The sequence below is a fragment of the Emydura macquarii genome, unplaced genomic scaffold (genome assembly GCF_026122565.2).
Source record: "Emydura macquarii macquarii isolate MOO-44397 ecotype Brisbane River unplaced genomic scaffold, CSIRO-AGI_Emac_v2 contig_1348, whole genome shotgun sequence".
NCBI classification, from domain to species: Eukaryota; Metazoa; Chordata; order Testudines; family Chelidae; genus Emydura; species Emydura macquarii.
Window position 1 is genome coordinate 6,592,356 of NW_027131485.1, and position 27,532 is coordinate 6,619,887.

Sequence of the window (27,532 nt, forward strand, 5' to 3'; positions counted from 1 at the left end):
CAGACTATTCAAAAATCTTCATTTCAACATAGTTACCTGAATTGATCAGGGGAAACTTGTGTTCAGAATTTCTAGCTATTTCGTTCATTCCTTGTGTTAAAAAGAGCTCCATGTAAGCATGTTCCATGAATTGGAATAAGGAAAGTTAAATTAACCAACAAACAACTCATGGCTCCCAACACATTTTTTCACTGTCACTTGTCTATGTGTCACTGCAGTCCAGACTACAAGGGTGTGAATTGTAGAGCACTCTAACATGTTGCACTCTAACTGTCGCATGTAGACCCTGCTGGCATGAATGAAAAGGTACCTTCTTCACACTGATGTAGTCCTACTTCAGACAGAACTATATTACTGCAAACTAGGTATCTTTCAGTTCACGCCAGCAGGGACTATATAGGATAGTTAAAGCACAACACATTAGAGCGCTCTACAACGGCGCTGTGTAGACAAACCCTAAACGAACAATTCTAAAGTATCTATAGGTAGATTACAGGGATCAGGTCCCAGATAGATCTCTTATGTATTAATCATTTTGTTGTAATTTCACTGAACTAAAGATAGAGGGACAAATTCAGAATAGAGTCAAAGTGAGGTCAGTGGAACAAAGGACATGACTGTGCTCTCATTTACTCCAGTGAAAATCAGGAGTAACTACATTAAAGTCAATGGAATTACACAGGTGTAGAGTAAGTCACAATGATGTAAGAATCAATCCCTAAGTGAGTCTAAACTTAAAATTTATAATTTTCCCTTGCCACTTCAGCATGTGAATCATACCAACATTTACATCCTTTACATTCACACCCACTTATCAATGTGTAATTTACATCCTTTATACACTACTACTGAGTCTAACAGAATTTAAAACTAGATTGGACAAGACACTGGAAGTGTATTGTAGGGAACCATCCTGAATTAGTAGTGAGATGGAAAAGAGCTATCATGCCTATGATGCACTGTACGTCAAAGTAGCACCCTTTTACCCCCCACATTCACCACTTGTATATAGTTATGATATTTTGTACAAAGAATACCTTTTAAGATATCTTAGGAAAGGTCACGATCTGCTGAAACTCATTATTCTGTCAAAATATGTATAATGTTATTGTATATGAAGTTATGAGATTTTGCTATATGATTGTTATTGAAATATGTTGTGAGCCTGGGAGACGCCCACAGCTAGCTCTCCAGTGGCAACCAAGGAAGTGATGCACACTCAGGCAGGCATTAAACAACTATCACCAGCCATTGACCAGCAGGGGAATTGTAAACAAGAGATTTACAATTCAATGAGACAATTGAGCAAGCATCAGGCAATGGGGATTGCTCAACTCTGACTCAGCAAGGCCCACTAGGACATGCCTGGGCCAGTATTTTTCCAGGGACATGAATTGAGAGTATAAAATAAGGGACAGTGGCATCAATGAGAATGAGATCACCTCTCTCCTCCCCCAGCCACTCTGAAGGCAACAAGAATGCTAGGAACCTAAAGACTTTGAACTGGGGAGATTGATCCCAGGCTGAGAAGGGAATTCAGTCTTTGTATTAAGAACTGCAACATCCAGTGGGGTGAGAAAAGCTGTTTGATTCAAATCTTACTGAGTCTGATAAAGTTTATGATTTAGAATGTGGGTTTACTTGTATCTCTTATATAACTATCTCTGACCTTTATGCTTACCCATTATAAGCACTTCAGATCTATCTTCCTGTAGTTAATAAACTTATTTTAATGTTTTATCCTTACCAGTGAGTTTGTCTAAAGTGCTTGGGGAATCTGCTCAGATTACAAAGGGTGGTGCACGTCCCCTATCCTTTGATGAAACGGCAAAATAATTAATGAGCTTGCATTGTTCAAGAGGATCTTGAGCAGTGTAAGATGGTATATTTCTGGGCTGCAAGGCTGGGGGAATTTGCCGGTGTTTCCCTGTGTATGTTTCATGAGTGGTTTAGAAAACATTCATGCAATTTAGCTGGATGTATGCCTGCATATTGTTGACTGAGTGATCACAGCACCTGGAGAGATTTGCTGCTTGTCACTAGCAAAGCATCATGAGAGACAGCCCAGACTGGAGAGTTAAGGGGGCATAGCAGTCCCACGGTTCTAGGTTGTGCTCCAGGGATCTGTCACAAAGCCATCTAATCTCTCTCTAATTTCTATAAATGTGCATGCACAAATTAAGTTAGATGGAGGGTAGACTTTGGCCCTGTCTGTAAAGTCCTGTACACAGTTGGATCAGAACAGTGGGCTATACAGTTATTACCAGCAGCATTCTAACATGGTTTCCCTGGAAAAATTTTTCTCTGTTTTTTTCTTGAGAACTGTGCCAGGCAACCTCTTCTACAAATAACTACACCGTACGAAGCCTAAAGTTTGAATAACACCAGTATAACTGTTTTCAGACAGAAAAGTCTTCCAGTTCAGGAAAACCCTGCTAGCAACATCAGAAATAAAATGTGGCAGTATCTAGTAGAGAGGTGTGAGCCCAGTGGGCATAACAGATACTGGGTCATATCCTCAGCTGGTGTAACTTGTCATAGTTCCATTGAAGCAAATAGAACTATGACAAGTTACACCAGCTGAGGATATATCCCAGTACTGTATTTTTCATTAGCATTTCAAGTTACACACACAACTAGGAAATCTGAAGAAACAGTATGTCAATACATGCCTTTCTTGGATTGTGATTGGTGTATCATTGTGTTATGTACATCGGAGTGCAGATTGTAATTTAAATGTTAAACATTTTATGGAGGAAAAGCAAGTCTTTAATCCCTAGTTTGGGCAACCTACCTTTGGTTTCCTGTTTAGTCCAGAACTCTTGCACTCTTTTAATAATGTTCTTGTCCTCTCTCAATTGCTTTTGCCATTGACGCAGTTCTTGTACCTCAGTGTCACAGCGGACCTGGGAAAAGAAATGTACTAGTGTCTTCCCTAAATGAATTATCAGTGTTTTACTACAACAAATCTATGTAACTAACGCAGTAAGAAACACATAGGGCTTCAAGAACAGCAGTTAAGAAAGAATGACTTTTGGAAGCACAATTCTTATACAAGGCCAGATGCAAAAGCACAACCTACCCCAGAGGGCTTAAAAAATTCAGTCTATGGAGGAGCAAAATCCACATAATTGACATAACCTGTTGAAACTAGATATATGCCAGTTCTGGCTACCAGGGACTCCTCTGAATTCTATGCGATAGAAGATAGTTACATATTTCCTGAATTGTTTAAAAAATTAAGCATTGTACTTTAAAGCACTAATGCCTTTACCAACCCACTGATTAGCCATAAGAGTGCAGGAGAGGAACATGAAGCAAACAAAGGACCATGCAGCAAGAAATTAATGCTAGTAAACCAATTCGCATCTGCTAACAGCTGCAAATAGGCTTGCAGTCAAGCGGTCTTACAATTTAAATACACTTTCAAAAAGACGAATGCCATTAATCCATTATTTAGAATAACTGAAATGCACTACATGACGTCTATTCTTTGTCAATCATCCATATGAAGGGCCTGCTCCCATTGAAGAGAATGACAACACTCGCAGGACATATCTACATTTAGGATTTTCTGAAGTACTCTAACCTTGCTCTAGCAGTGGCACAGTTCTCACTGGCATGAGCAACAGCGGCAGTGCTAGACCCATCTCAGTTTTTATCATTGTGTCATCCTGACCTGCCGTAAACAGAATTAGATGACCTAGTGGTAAATATGCTGACAGCTGGTCTATTTTAGCATTCCCATTCTTCCTAGCACCAATGCTAAAGCAACTCTGGGAGAATTTCAGAAAATCCCAAGTATAGACACAGCTCCACTGATTTCAGGGGGAGCAGGAACAGGCCATAAACTGTATCAGGCTGGCCAATGACAATTAAGCAGATTCTCCTGTGTGGCTGAACCCACACCAGGTGGTACCTGAATTATAATAGTTACCAAAATGCAGATTTTGTTTTTTCTAATCTCTAGGTACATAAAACTGCATTGTGATTTAGGGTCCTTCAAAGATAATGGCTGGCAACAACAAATATTAACAAACCTGGTTTCCCCTCAAAATGCTGGCATTCTCAATACATTCTCATTTCCAGTGCACCCACAGATTTAGTGCCCAGGAAGCCATCCCACATTAACTTAATGTTAGGTAACATTGTAACTAAGATCAATTTATGTAGTGGTATACTGTTATATTTCCAATCTTCTTCCTCTTTTATGACAGATATTAAGAGCGGGACTCTATCCCCATTAGTTTCAAAATTCTTAAGGGAAACCATGAATGTTATTTAGCAAAATCATTCTTTCCATTAAGAACATATTTCCTTTGCAGTGCAACCAAGAAAGCTACCTACAGTAGCTGAAACCCTGGAGTAGATTTTAATCCATTTCAGAGGAAGGTACTTGTTATATTGTAGACAGTGCAATGACAGAGGAGTAATGCAATGCAAGGTTACAAAATGAATGCTGACAGAAGAATTTTACTCAGTGACCTGACATTATATATCTCATACAATACTACATTATCTTTGCTCCAATAAACTAGCTCCGCAACACCCAGTGTATCGTTTGCTACACTTTAACATGTTTAGTACAAACACTATAAATCTGAAAAACAGTAAGTGTTAATGTTATTAGCTGAAACTGTATTTTCATGATTACAAAAATCAAAACTCATTTCTATGAACCTCATCAGCTGTTCCTCCCAAAGGTTGTTTACCCAGGACAAGTCCATACACTGGATGTTTTGCGTCTCTCTTATGCTCTCACATATAACATCTACTAAATCAGTATCAATTAATTCGTTGCATGGAATCAATCTTCCCATGTGTACAAGAGTTGGGGGGGAAGGACCTGCAGGAGAATATAAAGAGGGTAATATAAATATAAAGTTGATATAATTGAATATAAAGAGGAGAATATAAAGAGGGAAAAGGGGGGGGCTCTCTCCCGAAGAAATAACAGCACCTATTCCTTAACGCAAATATGCTGAAAAAGTAAAGAGTGCAATTTATAACCGAACCTACGTCAAATGTTCAGGTGCATGTCAGGGTGCACTACTGATCTTTACATATTAAAGAGGAAGACAATGATTCTAATGGCTAACGGAGAAAAATACAAACTTAGAGCAGCCCTTACAGCCCCTAAGTGAGTGAGCAGAAGGGGGGAGTACACAAGGAGATCCCCTCCTTTTGTGCCTCCTGTAAGTGTCTATCAGAAGTACAGGAACTGCTCTTGCTGTTCATCCCACTGGGCTCTGTAGTGAGACTGGTAAACGAGATTGAAAAGGAGCATGAGGGCATTTTGCTGTATCCCATCATCCTATGAAAGAGCGCAGCAATGTGACTCTCTTCCACAAAAAGAATTCCTCGCTGAAATCGACCAGAGGTGGTGTAGTTCTCTATATTGCCCTCAGCATAGGCTAGTACCTAATATGCAGAGTAAAGCCCACAGGGACTAACTCTGCCATGACTTATACTTCATGCTACCCCACTGAAGGGGTCACAGAATATATGTCAGTGCATAGGGTGTAATAAGTGCTGAATATGGTCTATGAAACTTAGAAAATACTATTACTTGCTCAATGTATTGTAGTTATCTCAGTTCTCATCACTTAGCAGCTATTTAACAGCTAAGAGATCTCATGGTTTATGAATGACCATTGAGATTTCCAGTCCTTAGACTGATAGGATTTGGTTATGTTATGAAGGGGACAAATTCAGGTATCTGAGTAAAACTGTCCATTTCACACATCCTCCAGTAAGTGACTGGTGGACACAAAATGTTGGTCACAGAATGAAAAATCAAACACTAGCAAAGGTAAGGACTTTGAGATAGGGTCATGCATAGTAAAGGAGACTCTGTTTATTTGGGGGTCCAATATTGAAAGCAAAAAGTGAATACATGCACCTAGAACAATGCAATATTATATAGAAATCAGAGAAAAGAGAAAGGAATGCCTGTATGACACCTTCAGTAAAGGGACTGGTATGAATTTAAGTCAATTCCAATTATATCAACTTTTTAATAATTCAGTGTAATATTTTAACGTATCTGTGTCGATTCATACACCAGCAAATTAGTTCCTGCTTTATAAACACAATATAATTCTAACCAGACAATAATCTGCAAAACAGCCAACAGGCAAATCTCTAGACAAGTAATCAAGGCATGGAGATGAATGTGTTGTCCACTGAATCCACGTCTGAGTCTCCACTGAAGACCACTAAGATGTGAAGCACTGAACAAATCCAATTTTGAAGTCAGAGAGCAGATTTTCTTTTAAAAAACCCAAACCTCTTAGAGTGAATCTACATTTGTTGTAAATGCAGCAAACATTCTGTTGATTGCCTGGGTCACACTCATTTATTTTGAGCCTTTTAGCAGCGACTGTATCTTGTGAAAACGGATGTCATTTATGGCAGAAGCAATATAAAAACACTTTGTCAGAGATAAAGGTAAATCAACTTCTATTCTGATTTAATTCTAGTTTAAACAGTCAGAATACATACATAACAAATTATGATATTTTATATTTGATCCCATATGCCTTTGATCCCAAGCAATCATAAAACATTTAACAAATTATAGACATAATACTACAATCCTTCCTCATATAAAATTCACAATGAAGTAACGTTTGGGTCATATCTACACATAGCATCAATGAAATGCATTCAGGTCTGGGTTAGAAGCCAACTGGGGCATAGCACACTGCAGAACAGAGGGGAGGTTAAACCATTTTTGACCAAAGACACTGAAGAAACACCTGCTTACTAAAATATGTCATGGGGTGTATGATGGCCCTGCAATGTGGTGGACAGGACCTCAGTTTTTAACATCTCTTTCAGAAGACCCACATAAAGCAAATTGTATAAAACTCAATTCTACATTAAAGGAATAAGTCTACCACCACTGGGTTTTGAATCTATGCTGCTACAGAGCCTAGGTAGGTTAAACCTGAGACTTAAGATACTAAGCCACCCTCAACTTTCTTTTGAACAGCTGTGTTTAAATTTACAACATCACAATAATTACACATAAGAGACCGCTTTGCACTGTCCGATTAGGGTTCCAATACTGTTGGTGTCACAAATGATGTCACTTTTAAGAAAAATGATGGTCAACTGTTGAAGATTCAGAAATGCCAATTTAAGCAGAAACTGTTGTTTCCAGTACAATTCACAATTTATATTTTTATGAGAAGAGCTTTCAACCATATACATTTGCAGAATGCTGTGTCAACCAAAAAGTACACAAGCTTTCTTTTTAAGGCCTAAGGCAAAGCCAAAAAATGAGTAGAAGAGTCAAGATCATTAACCTTACTCTGTTAACAGTTTTCCCCTGTGGACCATGATCTCTGATTCAGAGACCAATCTAATGCATAGTGCATTATCAAATCTTTTCTGAAATGCAGACAATATTCATTCAGCAATCACTTCAGACCACTTGTGATGGGGTGGACTAAGCCCAGGAGCCTCCTGCTGGAAGGCTCAGGGTCCTGCCACACTCGTCCCAGGAACAGAGCAGAGGAGAGGACCTCCAAGCTCACTAGAGCGGTTGCAGGAGAAGCAGCCAATCACAAAGGCTGCAGGGAGCAGCCAATCAGGGCCCCAGAGGGCCCTGTAAAAAGGAGCTTCAGTGCACCAGGCAGGGCAGGCAGTTCCTTGCTGGAGCTAGAACAGTGCAGAGGGTTCTCCTGGTTGACCAAAGGCAACTACAGCACAATGGACAGCTCAGTGCTAGTAGGGACTGGGGAGTGAGGAAGCACTCCTGGCTGGCTGTGTGGAAGTGGCCCAGGGAAATGCAGTTAGATGGACATGTCTGACACTTTGCAGGTTCCTGAGTTGGGACCTGGAATAGTGGGTGGGCCTGGGTCCCCTTCAAACAGCCACTGGGGAAGTGGTGAAGCTTTGAAACAGGCTCAGGGAAGGGGCTGATAGTTGGAACTGTTACACCCCTGGAAGGCTGCTTAATGGAGAGTGACCCAGCTAAGGTCAGAGGACTAAAAGACAGGCAAAGAGCTCCCAGGAAGGAAGCTCTGGGGGTGCTGTTCCCTCCCAGAGCGGGAACCTTTGCAAGACAGCCAGACCCCAACTGAGGGTACCATGATGGGCCCTATTGGACTGTTAAAGGACTGAGCTCAGGGAAGGCAACAGGACAATAATGAGGGCTTTGAGATAGGCCTGACTGGACAGAATACCACGGAAGGTGTTTGTCTTGTTTCGCTCATGCATGGTGTATGACTTGGCCGGAGACCTGAGTCACTGAAAACCTGCCTGAGGAACAAATGACAAGGGTCACCAGAACTAAAAGATTGCAGACAACCAGACCAGAAGGAGGCATTGACAAGAGGTGGGTGCCATGCCATTACACCACTTATTTGGAAGGATACAGAAGAATTCCAGTACATATATCCAGGGTGACCTTCCTAATTCTAATGAATCTATACCTATCTATTATAAAATTATACATTGCTAAACATTTTGTGATCTTGTATCTAGTATAAGGCCCAGAGTGGTGATAAATTTAACTAATGTGCACATTTGGTGGAGGTTAGGTTACTTAAAAAACACCTCCCAACAGTCACACTTGTGCCTGATGAAAATATCCTTACATACAAGCCTGCCATAACTGAAACACATTTTTAAATTAATCCTTTCTAACATTCCAAAATAGATGTTAAAAATTCAACCTACGTTTGTGACCAGGATTATAAAGGGACAGGAAATTCTCTTATGAAAATATAGATTTCCTTAATATAATTATTTTGAGTATAAGTCTCAAAAATAAATATTTTAAATAATTTTTCTGGTTTTGGGGATACTAAGTACCTACTGCAATTTAAACTACATTTGTTAAGCAATATGTTGAAGAACCACTGATTGCTCCCTTGTTTCCTCTTATTCATGAACTAAGCTTTATTTCACTTTTCATAGGTATAATACTTGCATCTCCTATGGCGTAGGTAAGCTACCATGTTTGCTGTCGCATTAATTCACAGAGACAAATGCATTATGTGGAGACAGTAATTGAGACAACTTGATATGATGTTACTTTCTTAACATTCCCTTTAATGCAAATGTATTGTTTGATCCCTTTACAGCCAAAGTCAATTACCATAGCTTCTGTCAATCTATGACAGTGAAGTAATTAAGATGAAGAGACAATTCAGTATGAAATATGCATTCTATCAAAGTAACCCTCCTTTCCCAGAAGTCCTTCTGGAAACACAAATCATACTATATCTCCCATCCTTTTCATTTTTCAATTGGGGGCTAAAAGAAGACATTTTAACTAAGCCATAAGAATAACAAACGCCTAGGAGTGTTCGTATAAACAAACACTGAACAGTAAGGGCTTGATCTTGAGAGATACAGAATGCCCGCTATTCCCACTGAAGTCAGTCCGACTCAGGATCAGGCTAAAGGCTAGCAGCACACAAAGATTTAAGTTACTATATCTTTTATGATGTGACATCTTTTATAGTGATTGATTATATATTTTAATTAACAAATTTTTTAATTTTATTCCTTCATTCTAACAAGCCACACAAGAAGTAGTGGAAAAATGGTAATAAAATGTTCATTGCTATATTTTGTGAAATTACAGTTCTTAATTCTTGAATATTGTGGGTTTTCAAATGCTGTTTGATCTCAAAGCTCTTTTTACCTACTTCTGGATTAGGTATTGGCAGTATCTCAGATTCCCACTACTACTTCAACACCCTTTGGAACCAGCCTTTAAACCTTCTATCTCTGATCATGCTTCTCAGCACATAAAAGAAAATAATAAGAAAACAGGATTTTGGTGGGTTTTTTTGTTTCTCCCATCAGTTTATGAATGTTTATTAAGAAGGTTAAAATGGAGAATATTAAAATGGTGGAATTCTCCTTTTAAAGAGGAAAATTGAATCTTTCCATTGTGCTTCTGAGGCACAGCACTCTTCCTTCTACCTTTGCTCATGGGAAGCATGTTCCAGCTGAGTCCCAAAAAGAACAGGATTCTCCAGCCAAAACTAGTGACTAAAACTTTGAGGATGCAAGATTTTTGTGTCCAAAAACATTTCCATAAAAATGAAACACCTCCTCCAAAAATGAATCAACTCTGCTTCTGTAGGAGACTCAGTCTTCTGTTTCAACACCCTGATGGTCTTTGAGGCTCTTGCTGATGTTTTCCCCAGAAAGTGAAAGTATGTTACCAGAAAGATCTGGAGGGAAAATGAGGCACTGTTTTCCCTTGTGGACATCAAGCCTCAATGTTTCCATCTGAAAAGGCCTTACTCCAAAATTTTTCTCCTACCACCAAAGCAACCAGAACTGGCCATCTGGGAAAGAAAAAGAAGCTTCCTGACACTCACATTTTGTACAGATCCTTTAAGAAATGTAGGGAACATTTCAAAAGGAAAATAGCAAAGCCCTAATTCCTTAGTTCTTCCTCTCTCCATGTCTGACATGGATGACATTGACAACATGATAAATTCTATTTCTTCCCATTCCTTCCCCTTTCTTTTTGACTTCTCCTGTCTCTTCAAAGTCCATCTTCCTAGAATTGGACCAACTCCACCACAAAGATAAGATGAAGATAAACTTTATTCTTTTTTCAACTCTTTCTGGGCTTGATCCCGCAGGGTGCTCAGTGTCCTCAATGTTCATTGACTTCCACAGAAGGGTACTCAGACCTAAAAGGAGTTAAGCTCCCATTGACCTAGAAAGCCCTCAATAACTTTCAGGTTCAGACTCAAAATGAGGGGCAACATAGATAACTAAGGTGCATGGAAATTGGAGAAGACGGTGGGGCCATAACCAGTCTGACAGCAAAGGGGCTCAATGCAAGTGGCCCTGGGGCTAGGGCCAAGCCCCAGAGCATTTTTCATAAGGAGGAATATCTGTCTGCCTTATGGCATGAGAGTGCATGTGTGTGTGCAAAGAGGAAGGAGAAGGGAAAGAGAGACTATCCCCACGAAAAAACCCATACAGGGTTTTACTTCAGAAAACGATATTTTGAGCCAATGTATATCAAATTTTACAGAAATTAAAATGTAAAGAGAAAGGAATTAAACTCTCACCTAATGTAAGTAAAATTTACATTTGCCAAGCAACTTTTTTCAACATATTTCAGGGTGCTCCTTTGGAACATGATGGGTGTGCACAAGTTCACTACAGGAAGAAAAGAAAGAATTTCTGTGGAAGGGCCGCCATAGATCTGTTTTGGGGGCTTCCAGCTGCTCTCCTAGACACAACTTCAAAATCATGATGCCGTCTTGTCCTCTTCATGGAAGAGGGTGAGATTTTATCTTTACACATGTGAAGCACCAAGTACAGATAAATAATAAATGATAATGTTGCCCCTTTGGCCTGAATAGTGAGCCAACATCTGGGGACTTGCAGGGTTATTTCCATTAGGAGGAGAAATTGATGATATGAATCAGGTACATTCTTTGTGCATTCTTTGTAAATAAACAGGATTGCACTAAAGTCCTGTTTCCCTAAACACAATAGAAACAACCCCAGGAAGTTTATTTGTTCAGAAATGCCCAAACCTGCCTCTCCTGTAATTTCTGTGCCCAAGAAGCTCTATCTCTCTGCTTCCACTCAGGGTCATGTCATGGGCATAATTTGGGGGGGGGCACTGCCCCCAAACAGGCAAAGCATGGGAGGAGCACATAGGGTCATGTGACATTTCCCCCCGCATCCCCCCCATTTCTGTGAGTGCTGAGCTGCCCAAGGCTTGCTCTGCTCAGCCTGCCAGGAAGAGGTGGGTTCTATCTTTCCCACGCTGCACCTCCCCTGGACTCCTGGGAGGAATGTTATTGTTAAACATGGAACTATCTTTCTATCTTTCACTTTATTAAATTTCTGAGTTGTTTACTTCTTCAGAAATCCAACAGTGTGTCCAGAATATTTTCCTCGCTACCTTTCAAACAAATGTGTGTGGTGTATGATTTCATGTCCTTGAAAATGTAACTTGAGAAGTCCTGTGGAAGTAATGACCTTCCTTTATCACAGTGCTGTGTACGATCTGATATATGAGGACACAACTTTGTATTTATAGTCAATATTACCAGAAGGTATGAATTGTAAGAGGATGTTTTAGAATGACAGATTATATGAATTATATCATTAAATTCAGTGAACAATGTCTGTATGAAAAGTTTTAAATGACTAATTGATGACAAGTTTTTGGTTCTTGTTGAAATAAAAAATGAGTTTGCCAGATAATGACCTAAAAAGATCCAGGGGTGGGGAGAAGCCTTTACAAAGACACAGTTATGGACAGAAACAACGAGAGTTCAGTAGCGCTTTAAAGACCAACAAATATGGACAGAGTAAATCTTAAATTAACAATTTCCCATTATTTTTTTTAGCCATTTTCCTTAGGGGATGAGTGATTTTCATTTAAGTTTACATTCTTTTTATTTACCGGCACATATAAAAATACATCACTCTAGCTTTACTTTACTGTAGATTGTTATTAACAGCTAGCTCTGTGTGGCTTGAAAGCTTGTCTCTCTCACCAACAGAAGTTGGTCAATAAAAGATATTATCTCACCCACCTTGTCTCTTTAATTTCAGATTGTAAATCTTAAAAACAAATAACAAAACTCAGCCTCCCTCTGCATGTAACAAACAAACAAAAATATTTCACAGTCAATTGGATAGTCAGAGTTAATCTTTGCAGTTGACTGCTCTTTAGGACTCTGCTTTTCTTTTCTAATACATCAGTCTAGGACTACAAACAATACTCTTTTACAGAGACGTCCCTAAGGCAGGGCGAATCAGGGTGACTGCCCTGGGACCCGCGCTTTGAGGAGCCCTGCACTGGACTGGACCGGGCAGGAGGCGGGTGGCTGCAGTCCACCTCCCAGCTGGGAGCAGGGACCACGCAGGAGGTGGGCAGCTGCTGCCTGCCTCCCGGTTGCGTGCCAGGATCCGGCGGGAGCCAGGTAGGAGGCCCACACAGTGTGGTTTGCCTGGGCCCCGCACTCCCCAAGGGATGGCTCTGCTCTTTTAAACTAAATGTTAATGTAGAAGGCAAAAGACATTGCACTTCAGAACTTTTGCCCCCAAGCACTAGGTATCTGAGCACCCTTGTGGTGTTAATCCAGCATTCAAAAGATATTGGATAACGACTGGCTTTGCAATATTCTACTGTGAGGATGCCAACAGTGGTATTGTTAGTGCTAATTAATGTTACTGTGGGAATCAATGTTTGATAGATTAAAAAAAGAAAACCAGGAAAAATAAATAAACCAAAGGAGAGACAAAGGAATTGGTAGTCTGGGACTTAAAGAAAAAAATTGTTTAGCCTTTTTCAATTTTATTTCCTTCTTTACAATAAAACACACTAAAAAAACAGAAATTTCATCATGGGTCATCAGCAAGATTGGAGCCTTTAGATCCTTCATAGTGACCTCAGCTACATGAGCTAATGGAGTAAGTGATAGCAGTAGTAGATTGTCATCCTCAATATGGACCAGCACTAGAGGGGATGGGACATTTTACCAGTGGATTTCACAAATATGTTTTGATAACAGACCAATGGCGAGACTCAGAGAGCTTGGACTCCACTCAAGGCTCTGGAGAGGAGTGTGCTCCAGTAAGCACAGACTCTTCTGTCTATTCCTCCTTAAATATGATCCATTCTGACCCATTCCTTCCAACCTGTATCTGCCCCACTCCTCTCTTTTTCTCACCTCTGGCTCCTCATCCCAGTTCCATTCTCCTCACTTAGCTAGTCCCAGCTATTCATCCAGCACTAATTACTATGCCCCTTATATGTTTTACTTTCTTTTGCCCTTCCTGGCTTCACTCTATTTTTTGTTTCCTATAAGAAATCATGGTGTATCTTTTCCTAAGTTGTCTTCAATGTCTGCTTCCACTTTTCTTGCTCTCTCTCTCTCTTTCCCTACATTGTGCCCTCTACCTTTCCTAAATGTATTCTGTCTCCTTCCTTGTCTTATTTCTCTCTCCTGCTCTCTATACTATACTTTTTTTCTTACTTTCCCCATCAACCTCTGTCATGTCTACCTCCACGCCCATTCACACATAGAATTTGGAAATGTTATCCCATACCTACTAGTTAAAAGCTGAAATAAAACTTAGAGGGCTCCCAAGGGAAGACTATATTTCTAAAATAAAATTTTCTGTAAATTTCTTTGTTGAAGAAAACAAAGCAGAGTACATTGCCAATAACTCCTATGAAAAGATCTGAGTCACTAGACAGCTTACATACAAGCATATCCAACCCCAGTGAACCATGGAGGTCTTAATAGTTATTTATAGTATCTGCTACTTAAAATTTATGTAAGGGTTTTCCCCAGGGCCTTCACAGTCACACAGATTCAACATCATGCAAAAATAATTATAGTTGACTCTTACCCGATAACCTCTCCAGAATGACTGAATTATTTTACATGCTTCTTCTTCTGATAATAGGAGAGACAGAGGAATTGGTGGTCTGGGACTAAAAGAAAAAATAATTGTTTAGCCTTTTACAATTTTTCATCCTTCTTTACAATATAGCTCCCCCTCCCTCCACCCCAAAAAAGAGAAAGGTTATTCTGTATTTCTAAGATACAATTTATTAATACTCCAAAATAAACAAGTATTAATTAAATAATATGCCCTTTTAAAACATTAATATAAGTACATTATTATATAAACTGTTTCTTCTCTGCAAACACCATAATGTGAATAATATATCAAGGACTGTAATGTTTTCCATTATCCTTCAAGTGTTTTTCATTCCTGTATTTTATTATTTGGTTATTTTTTACAATTTATAAACACTGAAGGGCATGGCTGCAATAATGGAGTGTACAACTCACAGAGGATCCTTATATGCAGTGTAGATATGCCACTCAAATACACTTTATTCCATAAAACCATTTGGACTACATTATGTGTTCTGTTTAGATGGAATTGTTTTGTTTTGAAAGGATTACAGATACAGTAACCATGTACAAGAAGTTGCATAGACATGTCTTAATAGGATTGTAAAATAAATGTGGCAGTTTTACCTTTAATAAATAGTCAGATAAATCTTGCATTGTAAGGGTCAGAGGAATAAAAAAGAAAAGAATTGAACAATTAATTTTTGGTATAAATTGATGGTGATTTGAAAGCATTTACAATAAATTCTTCTACCAATACTAATGAGAATCACTTATTGTGTAATTAGGTTTCAGAGAACATTCAGATCAGTGTATCAAATCCTGCTTTACAAAAGCCATTTCACTATGTTTGTTGATGTGTTAACTCTTATTTATATTGATCAACGGGCATCCAATTGAAAGGAGCAGACAAAATAATTTCTTTGGTTTTCTTTTATTTTTTTCAAAGGTAAGAAAATGTCACACCCCACACTTTTGTTTTAAAAGTCACTGGGCTGCAGGTAAAGGTTACAACTCATGAGAGCGCCCATTATAAACAGCTGACCTCGCATGATACTAGAATACCTAGTAGAACTTGCTCTATCCTTAAAAGAAAAAAGTCACAGATTAAGCTACTGTGCAAAAGTTTGATTTGGGAAGCTCAGAGTTTTATGAATCTGGATTATATGAGTGATCATTTGGACATAACAATCAAACAAGTGTTTGCCCAAATCAATCCTTATAACAGAATACCATTGTTTCTTTTTCACAGAAATAAGAGATGGAGGCAATTAATAAGGAGGCAATATCCCTTCCAGTGCAAGTTTGTTCTTTACAGTCTGTCCCCAAATGCTTTGTCTAGTCCAATTTTAATTGACCTAAACCACTGGTTCTTCCAAGATTTCTTTTGGAATGCTATTCTACAACAAAAGAGATCTCATATTAGGAGTTTTTCCCCCATACATTGAGGTACATTTTTCTTTGCTTAGTTTCATTTATATTTGTCCTTGCCCTAGTAAATTTTCTTTGCCTTTTGAGACCTTTGTCTTAGGGCTGGTCTTGACTGGAGAAGTACATCAAGTTAGAACATGACCTTAATTATTAACTATATACAAAGCTGAGTGCAACCCTACAGTCAGTGTACACAGGAACAAATTTTGCTCAACATCCTGTCGGCTGGGATTTTGGCCTTCATTTATTTTATACAAAATAAAACTAGGACCTGTGGTTGGAGATTGAGAGACAGAGAGATTTGTGCTCCTCTCTGTGACATGGTCTCTCATAACAAGATCAAGAACTACCAGTCCCAGAGTTCCTTGTGCATAGGCAGGAGGAGGGACAGCTGGTAGGAGTGGCAAAGCAAAGCACCATAAGACAGTGGGAGTTAAACAAAAATAGCAAAGGGGGGGCATTTTTCAGAAATGTAGAATATGTAATAGTAATTTCAGAATTCAAACTTTTTCATGGCTCATGAGATTGTATGTATGCAATGAGGGATTGTGGTATGTGCGTGGGATGGGGTCCATGTTACAAGTTTGTACTGCACCTGAAAAAATTATGTTTGTGCCCTGCTGGCCATGGCACTCCTACAGAAGGAATATCAGGACTCATAGAAACCATCCTCAAACCACTCACCACACAAATGGCCAGCTTCTTCCAGGATACTACCAACTTCCTCCAGAAATTATGCAACATTAACAACCGTCCTCAAAACACTATATTTGCCACCATGGATGTCACCTGCCTATACTCCAATATCCCTCACAAGGATGGCATCACCGCCTGCCTCAAATCTTTACAAGATAATGGACAACACTCATATATCCACTCCAAACACATCACCAAACTCATCCATTTCATACTTACCCATAACAATTTTACATTCAATAACAAACACTTTGTCCAAACCATGGGAACAGCCAGGGGTACTAGGTTGGCTCCCCAATATGCCAACCTCTTCATGGACCACCTTCCAGAAGAATTTCGGGACAAATGCACCACAAAACCAATGATACATCTGAGATATATCAATGATATTTTTATCTTCTGAATGTAAACTCCCTCATAGATTTCCACCACAACTTCAACAACCACCATCCATCCATTAAATTCTCTTTACAACACTCCCACACAAGGATCAACTTCCTAGACACTACAATGAGCTGTCTGGAACCCTACAGACAACTAGATACAAGAAATTCACAGATCATCACACCTACCTTCATAGATCCAGTAACCACCCCAAACACACCAAGAAATCTGTTATATACAGCCAGGCACACAGATATCACAGAATATGCTCTGAGGAGAAAGTCCAGGATATACACCTTAACATACTGAAAACCATCTTCATCAAACAAGGACACTCCACCAGAAAAACAGATCACATCATGGAATGGACCACCCAAATACCTTGAGAGAACCTGCTTCAATACAGAAATAAAACCCTCTCCAACCACACTTCCTACCACAGCACCCTGGAACCCATATAGGGTATCATCAAACCATTACAACCTATACTTGATGGGGATCACATTCTGAAAAAAATATTTCCTGAACCCCTTCTTGTGGCTTCCAAATAACCCCCCAACTTCACCAAGCTCATAACCAAAAGCAAGCTCTGCACAGACTAGGACACATCAATTCAAAGTAGCATCAGACCCTGCCAGAACAACAGATGTAAAACCTGCAAACAAATCTCCACTGCTACCATGTTCAACACTATCCATAACACACCTTTCAAGCTCCATGAGTCCTACATATGCCTATCACAACATGTGGTATAACTCATCCAGTGCATCAAATGCCCCGCAAAAAACCGTGGGTGAAACCAGACAATCATTACTCTTTCAACTTAACTCACACAGCAAAATGATAGAAGACAAAAACACTATATCACCAGTTGGTAAACACTTTGACCTTTCAGTCCTCATCCTCAAAGGAAACCTGCACAATGCCTTCAAAAAATGAGCCTGGGGGCTTAAATTCATAACTTTGCTAGACACTCAAAATCATAGACTGAATAGAGACACTAGAAGTATAGTTTATTACAGCAATCTATAATCCACTAACCTTGTCTGCCCTCCCCAATTCCTCCCTGCCCATCACCCCAGGATTGGAGAGGATTTAACGGGCCACTTCACCTTGAATGGTCCCTTGAAATGTGTGTTAATTACTCTGTACCACCTTGTATTCAGCTGTGACACTCTGAATACATTCCCCAGACCTGAAGAAGAATTTTGTATAAACTTGAAAGCTTGTCTGTCTCACCAACAAAAGTTGGGCCCATAAAAGATATTACCTCACTGTCCTTGTGTCTCTCATTTGTAATGTGTTCATCTACGAATTTAGACTGTGCTGGTTTTGCTGATGGACTGCCTGTTGTTCTAGGATTTATCTTTTTGAGAAGCTGAAAAGGTTTCTATTATTTTAAACAGTGAAAATGAGGCATCAACCAATACATTTTAAAATACAGCTGATACAGCAGGAAACCATGAGCTTTCACTGGTAATGACACATTAGACTCCTTTGCATGAGAGTGGCATCTCAAAAAGCAAAAAGATTTCCAATAGTCTTGCAACACTACCTCTAGCCACTCCACTGTATTTGTTATTAAATAATGGGGATCCATCTGGTTTGCAATCCAATATCAAATCTGAGAAAGCTGGTGTAAATCAAGCAAAATGGAAAGGACTTAATCTTTAGTGTGGTAATCACTGGGAAATATCAGTTATTTCAGCAGGCCAGCTTGAAGGAACAAAAGTCATGCCAGGTCCATATCTGTCCACTGGAATACATGCAATTGGCCTCAGGTCAAATAAAAATAGAATATGAGCAGGGGCACTACCCTTCAATAGTGAGATGGGGAAGAGGGAATATGTCATTTGTGGCAGAAGACAGCTGTAACACTCTAAGAAGATCAGAAATGACAACTAAAATTATGGTAAATGTATTCTGTTTATTTCAAAATAAAAGAGCCTCAAATCATGTAAAATCTTAAAAATCAAAACTGTGTATCTGTGCAGAATATGTTTTACAGTCAAAATGGCTTCAATAGAATAATCTTTCTGAATAATGCGTTGGTGATTATTGGTGGTTTTTCACACTTTACCAAATTTTACCAGTTGTTTTTCACATTTTACCTGAATAAAGCAGGCATTGACCAGAAGAATCTTTAATGTCAGGAAGGATGTGCTTTGCTTTCTGAGCAATCAGGCTTGTAAGGATCCTGATTATGAGAGACTTATTATTTACATCACATTATGCAAATGTAATTCAGTATCCAGAAGAAATACAACACACTGGCATTTAAAAAGCGTATGAAATATTGCAAAGGGTTCTTATCGAAGCCCTCAGTTTTATACCCAGGTGTCTGTGATTTCTATATTGAACTCAGAAGTTGGCTTTCATAATGTGAAAGCTGTTCTTAAAAAAGGCGAGGGAGGGAAGAGCTTTTATTATCATGTCAGCACCGTGGAATTCCTGTAGTGATTGGTAAGCACATCAATATACATGTATGTACCCAATATTTGTATTACTATAATCAGGGGCAGATTTAGGGGCAGGCGACCCAGGTGACTACCTGGGATGCTGGATTTGGGAGGCACCGGGCTTGGGGGTGCTGTTTTTGTTGCTAGCAATAAAAAGGAAAATAGAATGTTTGAAGTAAAATATTTCAGGTATTCCGTACGTGGATTCATTTTTCACTAACCTTCTAGAATGTTCTGGACCTTTGTAGACTCTGGAATTTTCCAGAATTTGTGAGAACTACATTTTCCTTGAACTTTCTTAGAATGTTGTCAGCCAAGCCCTTGGGGGTATATAAGGGGCAGGGCGTTGCCAGTCAGTCAGTAAGATATAAGAATAAACTGAAGTGAAGTGAGGGCCCAGCTGCGATATTGTGAACCTTGTTTTACTGTGTAATTGTGAAAGTGTCATTATTTAAGACATGAAGAGTGTAAATAGCGACTAATATAGGACATATTTAATGAGACGCCAGAGATATCTATCGAACACCTATTTACGCAACAATATAAAAGAAATACTGTTACTTCTTTAGAGTTAACATTCTAAAGCTATCACCTACTGTAACACTATAAGGTTCACCCAATGTTGGTGCACAGTTCCATTTCTTGATGTTAGTACATTTCAGTTATTCTTAAAATTAAAAAGTTTCTCTAAGCTTAGAGGAAATGAATTTTTTTTATTTGCTTATACATGGCAATAATAAATACAGATTTACAGATCCTAGCATGCAAATTTATCATCTTATATGATGACCGGAATAAATCATGCATGCAAATCGTGCATCAAAGTCATGAAATGGACTACAAATTCAATACAAAAATAAGATATTCAAAAGTTCAACAAATGGAAGGGGCACCTAAGACACTCCTCACTTGGGGTGCCATTTGGTCTAGAGTCAGTCTTGACTGTAATGCCCAGAGGCCCAATCAGGTTTAAAACCCAATTCTGCTGTATAAACATAAGACTTGGTCCCTTCTTTGAACAATTTACGATCTAAGAGTCATCTTATTTTTCTCTCCTCTTTTATTTGCTTTTATTATCATGTAGAATTTCCACCACGTATAATTCAACATTTGTTAATTGCTCCTTGGAGTCAAATCCAATATATTATTTATCAGCAACTGAAAATCTTCAAATTTAGGACCCAGTCTTACAGAGATTGCATGCAGGTGTACTGCAGCACAGGTGCGTAGGCCTGGCTAGACATGAGTAGTTAGACACAGATCAGGCCTCATTTCTTGGGAGATAGGATTAGGGACATAAATGGATCAGCAGGCTGGAAACAGACTGTCTATGCTAACTAAGATAAATAAATGGGTCAGTAAGATAAGAGGCAGAACACCCGAGGAACCATTTACAATGGATAAGATAAGCCGGAACATAAGATGAGGTAAAGAGTAAGTCATACATGGACAGTCCATGGACAGAGCCTGCTGTACAGGACTTGATTCCTACAAAGTAACCAAACCAATTCCAAAACATGTAATGCAATGTAATGTGGAAGTGACTTTGGATGTGTGGTATGCCCTATACCCAGCCCTACACTTGGGTCTGATCAACTCAGCATAACTTTGCTGTATGCCAAATAAAAATACCTGAGTGACAAAATCTGGAATCAAACTGATTTCTTGGGAGTGGAAAGAGGTCTTGGAGGAAATCCTAATGGTGTTTAGACTCCCATTGACAATAATGGAGCTCTGTGTAGATACAGTGGAATGTCCATATACAACCAATTTCAGAATAAGGCCCTATTGCCTCCATATAGCTATGCTCTTGAAGCTTTAGGGACTGCCACACTAAAAAGCAATTTGACCTTAACTAGGATTGTGTCTCTCAACATGGTAACCACAGCTATATAAAGGAGAACAAAATATACTGCTGTCAGGCTGATTGTTATGGTTATTAGTCTCAAATTTTTATATTATAACAGGGCATAAAGCCCCAAATTGTGTGTTGGACACTCTACAAACACATATAGAGACAGTCCTTGCACTGGACAGCATACAGTCTAAAAGAAACAGGAACAGACAAAAGGTTAACGAACACATAAATGAATCTGGTGACTGACATAATTTTGCTGGTTAATCCTTAAAAAAGTTCGTAAGCACTCAAAAGTTCAGACACTGATCTGAACTATCCAAACGTCCTGGCTCAAAAATATTTTTAAAAAATCATTTTTCTAGTATTTCCTGCTTCCAGTCAGTCTGGAACAGACTGAAATAGCAGCTTCCTTTGTAGGCGCTTTGCTAATGTTCTTATCCAGAGTCCAGAAACTCAGAGGCATGGAAAAATAAGAAAGTATTTTAAATGAAATGGCTCCAGAAAGCTCTGTTAATGGATATTATTAAGTATGATTTACCCCAAAAGAAGAGAGAGGATTACTTAATCAAATAGAGACTGCAGCACTGATTTATGTGACCTAACTTTTAAATGCAGACAACAACCCTAACCACATAATGCATCTAACACTACATGAAGACTCCACAGTTTTAAAGGGATGGATTTATACAGGGACTTGATGAAAATATCCCTTGAGCACTTGGTGGAGTGGGCACAGAGACCTTACAAGACAGTTTCTTTGCAATGGGTCACAATACATTCATTCAACAATCAGTTTGCAGAAACACTATTGAATACTAGTTGTCTTTTGGGAGCAACCCCCATACACCAGATTGACAGTAAGTGATTGAAAAAGCCCTCACAATATAAAAAGCTCACAAACCACTCCTCATCCGTTTTATGAAGGGTACTTCTCCTGTGAAAGACTATGAATATGGAAACAATCATGCTTCACCTTCTGAAGAAAAAAATACAAACCAGCAGCCTTTACACAGTTGCCAGACGTACAGCTTCACAAAGTCTTCTCCTTTCTATCATTTTTTCTTTCCTACAGCTGACAACTAAGAACTAATAATGAAATATTGTGAGCCCCTTTTTTTGCCTATTGCTTTTTTCATGGATTCATTTGCTTGAACTTTTGTATCCAATTGAATACAGCCAAGTGCAAAGCTCCTAGGATGCGAAGGAGGAGAGTGTTTCATTTTTTAAAAGAGCTCTCTGCTTTCTTTATATTTTAGGTAGTCAACTTTTAAGGGAAAAGAATCAAGATGCAAATTTCAATCTTAACTTATTCCGGTGTTTTCTAGACATACAGTGAAGTATAAATATATCCATGTAGAGCACAGGCATTAATCTAGGCCAGATTTCCAGAGCATTTTTTGACATCTACCGTGTCTGACAACTTAACAGTTTAGCCCTGAAGTTATTGCAATTCCAATGTATTTGCAAAAATAGCATGTACTGCACGCAGTTTCATTCATGATATAGGGGAGAGTTGGCTGTTCCCAAAGGGACAAATTGAAGAAAAATTTTTCCCCCTTATTATTATTATTTATACTCTGGTAGCAAAGAAATCATGCTAGGCATTGTACTGATATATAGGAAGACAAAATGCTTGCCCAGAAGAGCTCACAGTATAAAAAGACAATAAACAGACATTGGGTGGAGGACAGGTATATAATGTACAAGCAAAGGTTCACAACTTGTTAATTTAATTTTAAATGTTTGTTTGTATTATTATATACCTGTTTGATCTATACTAGGGTTAAGGTGACGGAGTGGGTTGGTGAGAAGGAAAAGGGAGTGTGGGACTAATATAATAAAGTTAGAAAGTCAGGAGGTATAGAGGATGAGGGAGAGAAGCATAATTGGCAAGAGAGTGAGGCAGGACAATTGAATGGTAGTGAGAGTAAGAGAAGGTTAGGATGAAAACAACATCCAAAGACCAACTTTCAGAGTTGAATGAATGATGTCAGGCTGTGGAGGCTCCTCTCAGCTGCTCCTGTTGCTCCCCACATAAAGGGGGAGAAAGGGAATGTGAACAGGCCTGGAGCCCTAGATAGGTCCCTCTCAATCTTGCTGTGAATGGGGAGGCTGGATAGCTCTGATTTACACCCTGTGCCTTCAGCTCACATGGTGCCATTGGATGCTCTGGGGAAGGAGTCTTATGGATCTAGAAATAGATTCCATAATCAGGTCCATGTAAGTTCCTTCCAGCTGCAGCTGTTTTTCTCCAAGGATGGGTGTGTGTTGGTGTCATGGATGTCTCTAGGTCTAGTCTGGGTGGGAGCTAAAATGCCCTGGTTTTATATTTATCTGTGACAGGCCATCACAATACTATTTTCCCTTACAACACTCTCTGTCTGCTTCTAATGTAGAACTCTTAGTTTTTAATGGTGAATTTGTGGTTACAGCATGAGCCTGGGAGTCAGGAGACCTAAGCCCTATTACTAGATCCACAGACTTGCTGTATCACATAGCACAAGGAGCCATAGCTCTGTGCCTTAGTTTGCTCGTTTGTACAAAAATGAGGCTAACAACACTTACCTACTTCACAGGGCTGTTTTCAGGCTTAGATGGAAGAAGATTCTTCAATCAAAGGCACATGAACCTGATCCAAAGCCCACAGAAGTCAGTGGAAATCTTCCCATTGACTTCAATGTGCTTTGGATCAGGCCTTATATACTGCAAACATAAAGCATTAGCAATAATGGTAGTAACCTTTGATATAACCTATTAGGAAGCCAAAGTACACCATTAATATTTTTCCATTATCCCCAAAGTAATTTTGAGAATCTCTACTGTAAATCAGAGCAAATTTCAATATTTTAAGAGGATTTTCAGTCCCAAAAACTTATATCACATTGTAAATACTTTATATATAAACAGTGCAAAAATACTATGTCAATGCAATGTTAATGTTGCACAATTTGAAGTGAAAAGAGAAAACAAAACATGACATGAAAAATCTAAGCTTCCGACAGCAACATTAACTCTGCCAAATTCCTGTAATGAGAACTGTGTGGCTGGACTCATACAGGATAGGGTCCATATAGAGTTGTTTGTTTGCTTTGTCTTACTAATAGTGTTAGTGTTAGTGCTTATTCTACCTTTCTAACATTTGAAAGCACAAGTTATAAGAAAAAGACATGTAGTGCAAATTAAATGTATACTGAAAGTTGCGGAGCATGACTGATTTAGTGACAGAGCAATGAAATATTGTAGTGTGCATGAAGCAAAACCTGTGGGAACTGGGCACATTATGGAAAGAAAGAAGTCAGCCACCCATGCAAAATTATCCCTATTGGCCAGCTGAGAACTGACAGTGAAGTCAACTGTAAAGGCAGCTGAGACCAGCAGACTTTGCCTAATTAGAATATTAAAAGGAGGAGGAGGAAAAAAACCAATCTCTATATACACACACAGATAGATAGATTATGCTTTACATAAAGCAACTAGCATTGCATTAGCAATCATTTATGTACCAGTGTATTTTATCTACACACTTCACTATGATAAAGGCTATGATAATTTATTTTCCCCATATCTCTATATTTGTTCAGTATACAGAGATAGACTCCAACAATGCCAATAGGGAATATATTTTTCTGAATGCAATATTGAGCAGATACTGCTAAATATAATTTTAACAAAATAAAAAATGCAGATAGTTTCAATGTTCTGCATATTACTGTTAATTCATAAAGAAACTGTAGAGCTCTTGTAACCTCAGTCAGATACCTATGCAAGAGCTGACCTTGGGCAGATGACAGAGGAAACTACACAGAGGAAACTGTGTTTATGCACAAACACAGAACTGCATAATATTGCCTTTCATTCTCAGGCAATGTTTCAGGTAAACTAGAATGAAGCAGTAGTACTTCTAAATTAATATTACATGAGAATCTCATCATATTAGCATTTTTCACGGCACTGCAACATTATAGATTTATCCTATTGTTTTTTCCCCACACATTTAACTAATCTGCTTTAGAGGACTGGAAAGTCGGACACACAAATGATGAGCAGGTATAGCCCTGATCGTAACCCTACTAAAAATCAAAACTCCAATGGGATCATTATATGACATGGGCACTCCCCACCCCTGAATTTTATATAATTCGATTATTTGTGCTTGGATTTCACAGTCGATCAGCTGGAAACATTTCTGAGAAAATGCAAACAAAAGGCAACTCCACTGCTCTTATTTGCGTATTTATGGAAAGAGTACATATTATCCAAGGCTTTAACTACAGCAATCTATTAAGGGAATAGGTCTGAATAGAGACTAGAGTGACTAGCCCACTACAAAAAAAAAAGTTCCCTCTTCTGACATTCACACCTTCTCATCAACTGTTGTGAATGGCCTCGTCCACCCTGACTGAATTTACCTCGTTAACACTTGTCCTCCTCACTGTGATGTAACTTACCCATTCTTGCATGTGTATATATACATACCAAACTGAAGTTTCCACTTCATGCATCTGACGAAGTGGGTTTCTGCCCACGAAAGCTTATGCCCAAATAAATTTGTTAGTCTTTAAGGTGCCACAGGACTCTCACTGTTTTGCTAAAAACAGACTAAGGGCTTGTCTTCACTTACCTCGGAGATTCGGTGGCAATCGATCAGAGTTACGCAAACTACGCAAAAAACTTGCGTAACTCCCGTCGACTTCTGTGCTTCTGTTCTGCACGCTGTCTTCACTGCACTGTGCTGACAGGAACCGCGTTCCCGTTGATGCAGTGCTACACCACTTGAGAAGGTGGTCTTAATACGTTGATTTCTGGATCAACTGACGGGTTTTCACTGACCACCTAGTCAATCCAGATAAGTCAATCTGACAGCGGCAATTCGCCGCCGTCAGTGAAGACATAGCCTAACATGGCTACCCCTCTGGAACTCATCAACATGTTAAGGGAAAGTTTCTACATTTCTAAAATAATGTTTTTTGGTTGTTATAACTGAGAAAATATTCCTCATGTTAAAGAGACACTTGCAGGTTAAGAAAAATATATTTCTGCTCCTAATTCAGAGTTGCCAGACAGTTATCAGGACATCTTTAGTTTCAAAAACTGCTTTAGTAACCAAGGTTTCAATAAATATTGATAAAATATTTGTCAGTTTGGTTGGTGCTTTACAAAACCCAGCTGGAGACATGGTAACTGCCCTGAAAAACTTATCTATGGCTTCCTTGGCTGTTTCTGTGAATTTTACAGATGAAAACAATTGTAAAGTCACTTTACAGACAGCTTCAGTTCTCTACAGTGGCAAGCTCTCCAGAATTAAAGCGAAGGTGAATTAATCTAAACTTGTGCAACTGGATATAGCTTTCGGTTCTCATTCTGAGAAAATTTAGGCAAACCCATTTAGAAACACATTATACCAAAAAATGAGACTCATAAGCATTGGCATAGTTTAGGGAGGGTGTTGTCCCCCCACACTGCAAACCTCAGGCAGGCGAGGAATTCTCCCCCCCCCCAACGTGCGGCCCCATTGACCTGACTGGAGCTGCCCTCCCCCAGAATATATGTCTATGCTCATAAGACTGTGGCTTTGAATTTAGTTAAAGAAAATTTAGTTTTGAATAAGAAATTGGAGGCACTGGAGAACAGCCAATAAAGGTAACCTTCACATTTTGGGCATATTACAAACAACCTGGAGTAGAAGAAACTTCTTAGTCATTGAACTGCTACTAGAAGAAAAAAAAATATCCAAAGGAGGATTACATTAAAGTATTCAAAATTTGCTGTTTTAATAAGAAAAAATCTGCTTTAGAACAGTGTTGAAATGTACACTTAAAAGAACCATCAAAATAAAATACTTTTTGAATCTGGTCCACATACTTGACAAATGCAGCACAGGAATTTTTTCCCTTAATGGGGGGGGGGGGAGGGAGAGGGAGGGATGTTCTTTGCCCTATTTGTTTCTTCATCATATATAAAAAGATCTGAAAGATTAAAAAAACAAAATATCAAATCTAAATTTGACCCTGCTAGTTCAATATTGTGCTTCTTTTATATGTTCAAAGTTCCATTTGATATTGTTATGGCTAAGATTATGGATTAAAAGAGGGTGTGATCAAGGAAAGGAAGCAGAAATGACATGGAAAATCTTTTACGGGGGTTATGCTTAAGGGTTTTTCTAAATTATAGCTTACCCGTAATGTTCTCATGGGAATTTTTTTTAATTCCTTTTCATAATGTAACTTTGTATGGTGTGATTATATGGAAATAATAAAGAAAGGTTAAAATATATAACTAGATTGCCAAATTACACAGAGTTACAGGTTTCATATATA

General features: G+C 38.8%; 1 protein-coding gene across 1 annotated transcript in view; it reads right to left on the minus strand.

Annotated features, from left to right (window-relative positions):
* IQCK (IQ motif containing K) overlaps window positions 1-27,532 on the minus strand; it is a 71,012-nt gene that overhangs the window by 19,137 nt on the left and 24,343 nt on the right. The window contains exons 7-8 of the mRNA XM_067551024.1: window positions 14,374-14,458; window positions 2,795-2,906 (exon numbers count right to left, since the gene is read on the minus strand). Of these exons, the coding sequence (XP_067407125.1) occupies window positions 2,795-2,906; window positions 14,374-14,458 (197 nt within the window). The remainder of the gene's footprint in view (window positions 1-2,794; window positions 2,907-14,373; window positions 14,459-27,532) is intronic.